This window comes from Phocoena phocoena, chromosome 1, assembly GCF_963924675.1.
Source record: "Phocoena phocoena chromosome 1, mPhoPho1.1, whole genome shotgun sequence".
NCBI classification, from domain to species: domain Eukaryota; kingdom Metazoa; phylum Chordata; class Mammalia; order Artiodactyla; family Phocoenidae; genus Phocoena; species Phocoena phocoena.
The window spans coordinates 152927229-152938879 of record NC_089219.1 but is presented as its reverse complement, the minus strand read 5'-3'; the positions used below and the strand labels follow the sequence as shown (position 1 = coordinate 152938879).

The 11651-nt window shown below is 43.5% G+C and overlaps 1 protein-coding gene across 2 annotated transcripts; it reads right to left on the bottom strand.

The window, feature by feature from the left end:
* Nucleotides 1-227: 227 nt before the first annotated feature.
* Nucleotides 228-8332, bottom strand: PPP1R15B (protein phosphatase 1 regulatory subunit 15B). 2 transcript variants are annotated; one of them, XM_065893052.1, is made up of 3 exons: nucleotides 6425-8059; nucleotides 3044-3228; nucleotides 228-664 (listed from the first exon to the last, which is right to left on the bottom strand). In XM_065893052.1, the coding sequence occupies exons 1-3, from the start codon at nucleotides 8057-8059 to the stop codon at nucleotides 604-606; spliced, it is 1881 nt and encodes a 626-aa protein (XP_065749124.1). In that variant the 3' UTR covers nucleotides 228-603. The 2 variants fall into 2 exon arrangements, with proteins under 2 accessions (XP_065749124.1, XP_065749116.1); XM_065893044.1 differs by lacking the exon at nucleotides 228-664 and having other exon boundaries at nucleotides 3007-3228; nucleotides 6425-8332.
* Between the last annotated feature and the right edge of the window lie 3319 nt (nucleotides 8333-11651).

Below are 11651 nucleotides of genomic sequence, written 5' to 3'. Positions count from 1 at the left end.
CGGCACCTGGGATCCTCCCGGACGGGGGCACGAACCCGCGCCCCCTGCATCGGCAGGCGGACTCTCAACCACTGCGCCACCAGGGAAGCCCCACGTAACCTTTTTAAACCACATAAATTTGTGCAGCACCTTTAAAGTTTACAGCGCTTCTACAAAAACACCTGATTTAATTCTGGAAATCCTGCTCAGTAATACTGAAAATAATGTAAAATACAATATAAAATTAAACCAAAATATCTTGTAACATTTAAAAATTGCAAATATATTTATTACAATTTACAGATTAGCTAAGTTATATACACAAATATAATTTTAGCTATAAAGTCCCAACAAACTGGTTACATTTAAATCATTGGATCTGTAGAAGCCAATTTAGATGTCTTCTAGTCCCCTAACTTCACCTTCCTTAAATTATAAAAAAAATAAAATCTGATAGTTTTGATTTCAAGTTAAAGATGACGAGATGGTGTTATCACATTTGAACACTCAGAAAAGGAAATTTTACTTGTCTGTACAAAGCCTTTCATATGCTACATTGATACTTAAAGCACCATCGCAAGACTTTTAGGTGTGTAAAATGTTCAGTTAAAACTTCCAAGGATTTTAAGACTGAAGGTTTAACTTTGTTCTAGCAACTAGAATCGGAATGAAACTGGAAAGAATTCTGTTTCTTCCCTTGTCCAACTTTAAAATGGTCCCTTTTGTCCTTATCACCGCCTGATCACTTCTTTTAAAGAAGGGTAGTAAATGGGAGAACTCTTCACCAAGCTTTTACGTATTTGGTAGTGAGGCTGGAATCTCAAGGGAATAATTCTCCAAAATCCAGTAAATGTAAAGATATCCCATTATTTTCATACATGCAGAGGTGCAAGATTTCAGAAACACAAAACACAACCTAAGTCTCTGAAAACAGTATACTTCAGTCTGGTTTTAAAAGAATGCCTACACATTTTCAAGGTTTTCTTTTCAAGGCAAGTGACACCTTCTTTCCAACTGACACAGCTGGTGTTTGAAACTTAGCTTATTTCCATGTTGTTACACCAGACTCTATAAATGCATTCCCTGTGATTACCTAAAATGCAGGGGCACAAACCACATTGAAGAAGGGCTCTGCAAAAATCTGACTTTTACTTTTACTCTCAGTGTGTTTAAGTATGAATATATATATACACACATATATACATATTAACACTAGAGGCAGTTCTTAGAGCAACCCAAACAAATAAAATAATGACCAGGTAGATTATAAACTGAGGTAGTAACCCTGTAAGCACTTCTGATGAAAAATTTGTCCCCACTCTGAAACAAGTTCAAAATTAAGAGGTCATCTATTCTATTCATGTTTTCCATTACCCGTGACAGGAGGCACATGAAACAAAAATAGACCATTAAGGAGCTGGTTAACATTCCCTCAACCTAACAAATGCACACCATGTAGAACTAGCTAAATAAACCAAACACAATCAGTCACTGCAAAAACAGTTTGCTCTGGAAAATGAACATTGTCACTTTTGTTTATTAAAGATATCAGCTTTTTTCAAGTGGAAAAAAAAACAAAAGTAAACTTTGGGCTGAAGATATTAAGACTTTCTATTTGTTAAATCTATAGTTCTTTCCTGAAACTATAGGCCTTGCCATTACTTCTCTCACTATTAAAAAAGGAGAACACAATAAACTTGGATATTGACTGAAGTCTACATTTTACATTTCAAACTGGAAAATTAAGAACTGCCCATTTCCAAGTTCACAGTGCCATCCTGACAGGTTTTAAAAGTGACGGTGCTGAGAAATATTAATAACACTGGTTTTCTTTTGAGAGCACATACAACAAGACCAAATTGCTCTGAGATGTCTCCTATCTTCTTCCTAGGAAAATTCTAAGCTTTTAAATTTAAAAGCAACTATGATGCAATTATTACTTCTGGAGTCTTTTACAACAATTTCTACCTATTGAAGACACAAAGAACCACCCAAGTGGGAACTATAATAACATATACAGAACCTTCTTCAAAAAAGAGTTTGCACAGAAATTAAGTATATCAGATGTTAAAATTTGGCAGAAATATGCAGCTTTCCCAAAGTAACAGAAAGTACTGCACATACAGGTTTTGTGGCAGTCCTTGGAAATATCCTAGGTAGAGCTTAATCTAGAAATAAAAACCCACCACATATTTTCAACCATTTTTAGAAAGAAAGAAAAAAAACCACAATGACACAAGATAATGTACTTTAAGTTGGTAGTATATACAAGATTATTTTCTTAGCCTTGAAGTAGAAGGGCCAAATTACTGAAATAAAAAAATATAGAGAAAACATAACAGCCCATTAATTTCAGAATGTTCAGAGGGAAAAAAGAGCCCAAAGTTTTTAGACAGATACACGTAATTTAAATTAGAATGAAAAATGGGCTTCAAACCCTATAAATATTGTTTCCCAAGAAAATAAGTTTTCAAAGTGCAAAATTACACCTTAAGAGGTCCCCTTTTCACTTCAGCAAGCAAACAACATTCAAAAACAAATCCAGGGCTTCCCTGGTGGTGCAGTGGTTGAGAGTCCGCCTGCCGATGCGGGGGACACGGGTTCGTGCCCCGGTCTGGGAAGATCCCACATGCTGCAGAGTGGCTGGGCCTGTGAGCCATGGCCGCTGAGCCTGTGCATCCGGAGCCTGTGCTCTGCAATGGAAGAGGCCACAACAGTGAGAGGCCCGTGTACCACAAAAAAAAAAAAAAACAAAACAAAAAAAAAAAAAAAAAACAAATCCAACTAAACAACAAAGGAGGATTAGAAATCACACCATCTCATCCTTCATTTTCAGGGCTTGGCTTCAAACCTGTACATTTCTGAGTGGGATATGTTGCAAAAAAATATATATTAAACTAGGTCACTGGATCCAAGTTGCATATCCTCTAAGAAAAAAGTCAAAGGACAGCTGCCAATTTTTGTTTTTAAAAGAAACCTCTCAAGTAAGAGGTAGTGTTTGCTAAGGCCAGAGGCTGTCACATCATCTTAACATTGCTCGAAAACATTAAGTCCTTTGAAGCACATTTCCTGGAGTCTATTAAACATTTTTTCTCTGTGCTCAAATGTCAAGCAGTATCCAATAGCGTCTTCTGTTTCTTGAATTCGTTTCTGGAACCTGCATCCATCCCGTGCAAATTCTTCCCATGGTCCTTTTCGATCCTCATCACCACTTATATAATACTCAGTAACTTCTTCAAGGAAGGTTACCTATAAAGATATAGACTAATTTTAATCTCAAATATAACAGAAGCAAAAGGAAGGAATGAAGGGAGGGAGGGAGGGAGGAAAGAAGGAAGGGTTCTAACTGACTAGATGGCACCTGAATAGAACAGTGGGCAAATGTCCCTTTAATTCCTTTCTCTTTCTCCTTCTCTCTCTCTCTCTCTCTCTCTCACGCACACACAACACACACACACACACACACACACAGTCCCATCCCGCATCCATTATCCAGTCAACCCCAGACTACCCCCTCCTGGTTTTGGTGTTAAAAATGAATCCAGATGGGTAAGTGAAATTCTCCTGATGTTATTAATCTTTACTTTTTTTTTAATCTTTAGGGAAATCAATTCTGTGATAGTTTTCCAAATGACAAATGTTTCCAAACAAAGTATTTCAGAACTATATTCCTGGGGCTTCCCTGGTGGCGCAGTGGTTGAGAGTCTGCCTGCCAATGCAGGGGACACGGGTTCGTGCCCCGGTCTGGGAAGATCCCACATGCCACGGAGCGGCTGGGTCCGTGAGCCATGGCCGCTGAGCCTGCGCGTCCGGAGCCTGTGCTCCGCAACAGGAGAGGCCACAACAGTGAGAGCCCCGCCTACCGCAAAAAAAAAAAAAAAAAAAGAAATATATTCCTGGAGTCAACGCTTTTATTACAACACAAAAGCTTTAACAATATCGTCACTTATTTCTATTCTTCCTTTTTCCAAAAAAATTTCACTTTTCAGTGCTTTCCAATTCTTGAATCATAAATATGTAGTATTATTCTTATATTATTACTTTTGTAATAAGAATACGGAAGAGAGTTACTTAATAAACAAACTGCAGCAAAATTAACGTATCTTTAAAGTTATGTTACTCTAAGAGAGACTGTAAAGATAAAAACCCTCTTTGTATTCCTCCTCAATATGCTATCACTACATATACATGAAATTGAGAACATTACAATATACATGATCACATGGAGTGACAGTCCCTTTTAATGCCTACTTAATTTCTAATATAGAAGTTTTTCTTTTTTATCAAACACCAAAAGTAAAAACTTGTTTTAAAATACGTTCAATAGTTACATCACCTAATCCCACTGTGACCTACTACTTTCATTCCCTTTACATCAGGCCAAGGAATGCTCCCGAGGACAACTAGTAGGTATGTAATACCTTAAAAGTTATTGCATTCTAGTGTTACTCATTGTGTCACCAAGATAAATAACAACAACAAACATTTATATAGTGGTTATCATATGCCAGGCTCTTTTCGAAGTACTTAGCAATTTTTATCTCACTTCATCATCATATCATCTCCATTGTACAGATAAGGAAATCAAGGTAGGTAGGTTAACTGACCTGTTCAGATCACACAGCTTCTATGGGTGCAATAAGGATTCAAACCCTGAGTCTGGCTCCACAATCTGCACAACGTTATGCCACGACACAAAGCATTTTAAACTCCCAGATCTGAAAGCCTCATTCTAAGAGGCAGGCACTATCCGTTATTCCCATATACCTAAAGAATGGCATGTAGTCAAAGGCTATAAATAATTTTACCATATGGCAGACATAATCCTTTGTAAATGTTGCTTCTAGTTCATAGTAACAGCTGAGACACATCTACTTGACTCATCTCAGTCTTATTCAATGAGCAAGCTAAAATGAGGCATGAGATTGGCCTGAGGTCCCTGAACAAGAAAGAGCTACCATTTTAATGTCAAGGCAACTAACTGTGAGTTTTAGCTACTCACCTCATTTAAACCGTGCAATAATTCATACAATAGTTATTATTATTACTTCCATTAAGATAAATAAGTGAATCAAAGCCATGAGGTCAAGTTACTTCCTAGCTCTGGCTGTCTTCCCAAATCTCTTGGCCCTAACTACTCAGGAGTGGGGAGCAAAGGTCTCCAGGTGCCAAGTGCTCGTTCCATTGCCCCATTTCGCTTCTTATCTATTCACTAAGTAGGTCATTTTGTCAGGGACCCTTTAAAAATATAGAGGAAAACTCTTTGATGACAGCATTTACAAAAGTGTAAACTGAAATTTAATTTTTAATATGCCTTATTCTGCTTCTACGGCTAAGACGTAAGATTACCACCATTTACGGACATTTTCTACCCCTGGAAGAGTTTCAAAGTATTAAGCTGGTCACTTGGAGCCAGTGGATGGTTCTTTCCACTTGAAACTTTGATGCTGCTGAATCTGAGGTCAATAATAATTTACCTACACCTTTCTCTTTCCAAGTATAAGTAAAGAAGAAACTTTCCCTTCACAATAAAAGATACCCTGTGTGTCTGGGGGGATCATTCTCCAAGTAATAACTTCAGTTGAATGAACAATAGAGAAAAAAAAAAGCAATTCAAAAGACTTCCAAAATAAGGTTAACTTGACAACGTGTTGAGAGTAAAATAAAATGTTCCATGAAGTTTTAAGACTAGCCTGGGAATAGGAAGCAACTACTCAAGAAAACCAAATAAATGACCATCACTGTTACAAATGATTATTAACCTGTAGCTGGCCAATGATAACTAGTAATGCTTTCTCAAGAAAAGGCAACACTATTTTCTGTATTGTTTTCGACTGTCAATCAAAATCCCAAATGTCCAAAAGTTTTTAATCCTGAAATTAGTATTTTCTTTCATGGCAAACAACCAGACAAATATGACTTGCTACTTGGTACCATCATCCCTTTGTGTTCTAACGGACAGGAATGAAGACACTGTTATGTAACTACAACACTGTCTGCAAATACCACATTTATTACCATTTAAAACTCTATGGCTATAATAGGACCGTCTCAATCTCTAGAAGTAAATCGTGTACAAACAAGGTTTAATTTTTCTGTTTCTTAAAAAAAAAGTGAAAAGTTTAAGCTTGGAGGAAAACGGCCCAGAGCTGCCGATCCAAAAGAAAACAGCACCTTCGAGCTAACATCTATACAATGGCACCTTCAATTCAGACAGGAACACCACTCTAATGAGGGAAGTCTGTGGCGGGGGGGGGGGGGGGGGGGGGGGGGGGGGGGGGGGGGGGGGGGAGGGGAGGCTCATTTCTGAATCCAAGTATATGAGCTTGCAGTCCTTCCTCAAAAATATGCACTATTATGCCTCCAGGAAAGACATGCTGATATCCTTAACCACATCAGAACAGGCAATACAAATTATCAGGCATGTTAAAAGAAAGAAACAAACCTTTTTTCTCTGGATATGTGTGTGTCTTGCTCTAGAAAGAAGCCCACCCTGTACCAAGTCTGGACATTCACTTTTTCGGCTCCCTGACAGTTGCACCTTACAGGAAAGTAAGGTGTGACACTCAGAAATGGCCACAATAGACTCAGACGGCCTCTCTGAGTCTCGACAGCCTTTCCAATTTTTCCCTGATGTTTGAAAAGGAGCCTTAAAATTTAGAAGGTTGTAGGGGTCATCGGAATTACAGAAAGAGTTCCACAGTTTGAGACTCTCTGCTTCATCTGCACTAGATTCCCAGTCATCTTCTTCTCCAGAATTACGGTCAGGAGACCCAGGAAGGGTCGCGGTCCAGGGAGGATTTTCTAGATTAGACCTGTCAGACAAATCCGTCTCTGAGTCAGAAAGGTCTCTGGGAAGAATTTTGGCAGCAGTCTGAATTGTGGCTGTGAAGTTTTGGGGATTATAAGGATCGACACTATAGAAAGAGTTCCAAAGGTGGAGCCCTTCTGAGTCTTGCTCAAGGTCTGATTCTGAGAGTGAGCTATCGCTATCAAAACCATCATCCTCAGCGTCGTCATCCCAATCCTCACCTTCTGAATCAGAACTTGTTTCCAGGTCACTGGCTGCACCTCCCAAAATGTAATCTATCAATTTGTTGCTACAGGCTGGTCTGGCAGAAATGGGAAGGTCATCGTCTATGTCTGAGGAGTCAATTACACTTATTTGGTCCTCTCCAGGCTCCTGCTCAGTAGGAACCTCACAAGACAGACAGCCTTCCGAGGTGCCCTGTCTCTCCAAAGCAAGGGGAACCTCTTTAGTCAACAATTCTACCTTCTCCTCAGTGGGTTCCTGAGCGGTGCCGGGAACGGCTCCAGCAGCGGGAACACACTGTGTTGCGCTATCTCTGCGGTTCTTCAGATCCATCCGGAGCAGGCTGTGCTCTTCCTCCAGGCTGTGGTAGCCATGATCTTGGTCAGGGGTGGGTAACGCTTGGCCCTTGCTGGCCTGCTGAAGGAATTCCAGCCGCTTCATGCGAAGATGGTGGATTTCGGGCAGCCCTTCTCTAGAGAGAGGCGCACATCCCTGCAACGAGACGCAAGCCATCTCCGCGTTGAGCGGCTGGGGATGAGACGGGACCTCATCCAGGCAGCCGCTTTCTGGGCTCAGCGCCTGGAAATCGACCAGCTCGCCACTTCCAACGCTGCTCTGATAGCTCAGCTCTACCCGGGGCAGGCAGTCCAGATAGGAGGGGTTCAGCAAATAGGAGACGACGTTGGCATTGCTTAAGCGCTGAACGCTGAGAGGCCCGGAGGGCGAAGGGCCAAGTTCCCGGCCGGAGAACAGATTGGCTTGGAGCTCCACTCCCCACAGCTGCTGCTCTAGGAGAAAAGCGTGGGCTGCGGAGTCCAAAGTTCCTCCCTTGGCTTTAAGTTCCAATTTGAGATCTGGGGACGAGCACTGCCAGTGGATGCCCTCCTCTAGCCAATGGAGGGAAACAGCGGCCGCGTCAGCCGAGGGGTCTAGCCGCAGCGAACTCAGAGATTTCGGCGCTGTGGGGGCGTCGGGTTCCTCCCGGGCCCTCAGGGCTCTCAGCACGCTGTAGCCTCCAGCAAAATCTAGCCATCTGGTCGGAACCATCCCACCGAAAAGCTGGCTCCAGATCAGCAGCTTCTGAAGCAAGCCGGGGAGCGGCGCAAAGAGTTGGGAAAGCAGCTGCATCCACGAGCTGCGCCGAGCCTCAGGCGGGGGACAAGAAGCCAGTTTGAGATCCCCGGAGTGTTCCGGGGCAGGAGGTGCGGGGAACTTGGAAGTGCCTGGTCGCGAGCGCCGAGGGAAGAAGAAGGGCAGCCGGAACAGGGAGTCCGCCCGCGGGGCGGCCCGTTCCTGCGATGCGTCTGCTGCCGGCTCCATCTCCGCGTTCTCGGCAAGTCTCTGAGGGAGGAACGTAAAGCTCAGCGGCGGGCGGCCGGGAGGGACTCCAAAAGGCCTACAGAGTCTCAGCCTTGCCCAGCGGCGGAGTGGATGCCCCAGGCCGATCCCCGGGCCAACAGAAGAGCCACAGAGGAGAGCGGCTTCGGCCGCGGGCGGCAGACCACAGTCCGGAACGTCGGGCACAGGACGCGGCGGCCGAGGCGACATCCATCCTGGCGGAAACGAGGTGTCCTAGTCCTCTCCAGCCCTCTCCACCATAGATAGAAGCCCTTCCGCGGCGGCGGCGGCGGCGGCGACTTGCCAGGGTAGACTGTGGAAAAGCCCCTCAGCTAAGCGACCCCGGAAGGGCTGGGCCGGCTGGCTGGTGGAAGCGAAGCTCAAAATGGCCGCAGGGCCAGCGCCGAAGCACGACGCCTCCAAGCAGCGGACGAGACGAAGGAGGGCGGACGGCTACGCCACCAGCTCAGGGCCGCCGAACGTCACTCGCAGGATCAGGCGGGCGGGCCTTTCCGCACTCTTCCTTGTGGCCGCTGATTGGCCTCGCTCAGGTCCCTGTCGGCTTCCTTACTCTCGGTAGACGCAGCTCACGCGAGGGAGATTGCATCAGCCAGGCCCAGCACTACGCGTGCGCACTTGCTGCTCGGCGGTCGCCTAGGAAACCGCCCCCCTCCAGCCCCTCCTCCCCGCCCTTTGGGCCAAAGGGAGCGGCTTAAAGAGGTGGAGCATTCCCTGGAAGCCTTTTAACGGCCTAATACACACCCAAGTGTATACAGATACCTTAGACTTGCATATATCTATGCAACACTGGGGTTCCAGTGTTGTTGAGTGCTAAGTAGATCATCAACCTAAGATCTTAGTATAATAAAAGTTGGGAAATGCTGTGTAGATACACATCTGGTGTTAACACTAGTAATGTGGAGTGATTAATAAGTCCTAAGTGAAAAATGAATCATTATGCATTCCTGCCCCCTCGGTTTTAGGGTTTTTAACCAACGGTTTAGCTCTACCTAGGATCTAGCTTTGAGGTCTTTCAGCATCCAACCCACATATGTCTCATAAAAAAGTGAACTCATGTTTCTCAGGTGGTGTCCCTGTTAGTTCCCTCGGTGGGGCAAACTGAAGTCACAGAGAAGGAAAGAAACGGAGCCCCCAGAACTGTTTACTCTCTTTTATACTTCCCATTCAAATCATATTCAAGTCATATTTGTATCCGTGAGCCCACAGAACCACAGGATACAACACCCAAAGAAGGAAGCACAGACCATTATCATTTGAAAAAATTATGTCTCATAATCTTAGTTGCTACATTTGATTCTCTCTTGTGAGTTTGGTCTTAGTCCATTTCTTTATTTCTGCTAAAACTTTTTCATCGACACCTCTGAAGTCAAGTATCTGTTACCGAGGGAGTGTAGCAGTTTTGAGCACTGGGGACAGCAGTAGAATCTTTTAGGAGCCAAGAGGAGGCCAGCTGCTCCTCTTTCTTGGGACTGTTCAGAGAACAGCCACTTCTTTCTAGGAAACTAAGAGGTCCTCGATTTCTGTGGTTTACCCCTTTTTATCTTATTATCCATATCTCTGGAAATATCTCATTTACAATCCTAAGAACTTCAGAACTTCAGAAAACATGTATTAATAATAGGAGTCAGTTTAATAACAGACCAAGAGATCCAAGTATGCAAATTAAATACTCAAAGCTTCAGTGGGTTGGTGAGTGAACTAAATTCCTAATATTGTGCCTACCCTAGATAGAGTAGGGGCACAAACATCAGCTAATATTTGTTATGTAGCAGCTAACAATTGTTTCACATCACCTGCAGAATAAAGGCTCTGTACAGTCTGTCCTTCCACTATACTTTTCCAGCCTTCTCTTCAGTAACTTCCCTTCATGCAGGTTATACTCTAGGAACACTGGGCTTGTTTCATGCCACTATTCACGCTGTTCCTCAGCCAAGAAAGCCATCACCTCCTCTGTTATATACCTACTCATGCTTCAAGGTCCAACTCAAATGGCAACACCTTCTTGAAGTCTTTGCTGACCTTCCCAGTCAGAATTATATTGTTATACTCGATTAGAGCACTACACTATATATCCCTGTAAATATTCTTCTCTCTTGCTGGTCTCAGCTCCTTGAGGGCTGTATGCCAGTAGTTCCCAAAGTATGCTCTGGGCACCCCTGGGGATCCCATTTTAAGACCCTTTCAGAGGATCCTCAAGGTCAAAAATATTTTCATGATAATACTAAGCTGTTATTTTCCTTTTTTTTTTTTTTTTTTTTGCGGTACGCAGGCCTCTCACTGTTGTGGCCTCTCCCGTTGCGGAGCACAGGCTCCGGACGCACAGGCTCAGCGGCCATGGCTCACGGGCCCAGCTGCTCCGCGGCATGCGGGGTCTTCCCGGACCGGGGCACCAACGCGTGTCCCCTGCATCGGCAGGCAGACTCTCAACCACTGCGCCACCAGGGAAGCCCCCTATTTTCCTTTTTAACTCTCATTTTCTCATGAGTATATAGTGGACATGTACCTTCTAGAGGACACATGATATGGGATCTGGCAACAGACTGAATGCAAAAGCAGATATGAGATCCTAGATGTCTTTTATAAAGCCAGATATTAAAGACATTTGGAAAAAAATGTAAAACAATGCCACTCTTCTTGCTAGACTTTTTTGTTTTGAAAAAAAATTTTTTTCATTAAGAGTGTCATTTATGTTGGGGCTTCCCTGGTGGCGCAGTGGATACGTGCCCCGGTCCGGGAAGATCCCACATGCCGCGGAGAGGCTGGGCCCGTGAGCCATGGCCGCTGAGCCTGCGCGTCCGGAGCCTGTGCTCCACAACGGGAGAGGCCACAACAGTGAGATGTCCGCGTACCGCAAAAAAAAAAAAAAAAAAGAGTGTCATTTATGTTAACATGTAACGGGTTTGTTATTTTTAAATTAATAAATATTTTTTTAATTCCTCAGGTTTGAGTTCTAAAACAATAATTATCCATAGATATAATTTACATATGCAGAAGTTCTTTGGGGTCCTCAACAATTCTTAAGAGTGTATAAAGGAAGGGGTCCTGAGACCAAAAAGTTTAGGAACCACTGACGTAGCATGTTGACTGGCACATAACAGGTGCCAGTTTGTTGAATGAATGGAAGGGTAATAATACTTTAAAATAACAGCATCTTCCTTATGGCCAAGACTTTTACATTCCACTCTCAAATTTATCACTAACACCATGAGCCTCCCCCCAAATATTCCTTAAAACATCTTGAATGGGCCTTTCCTTCCCCATCTAGTCATTGGATACATAC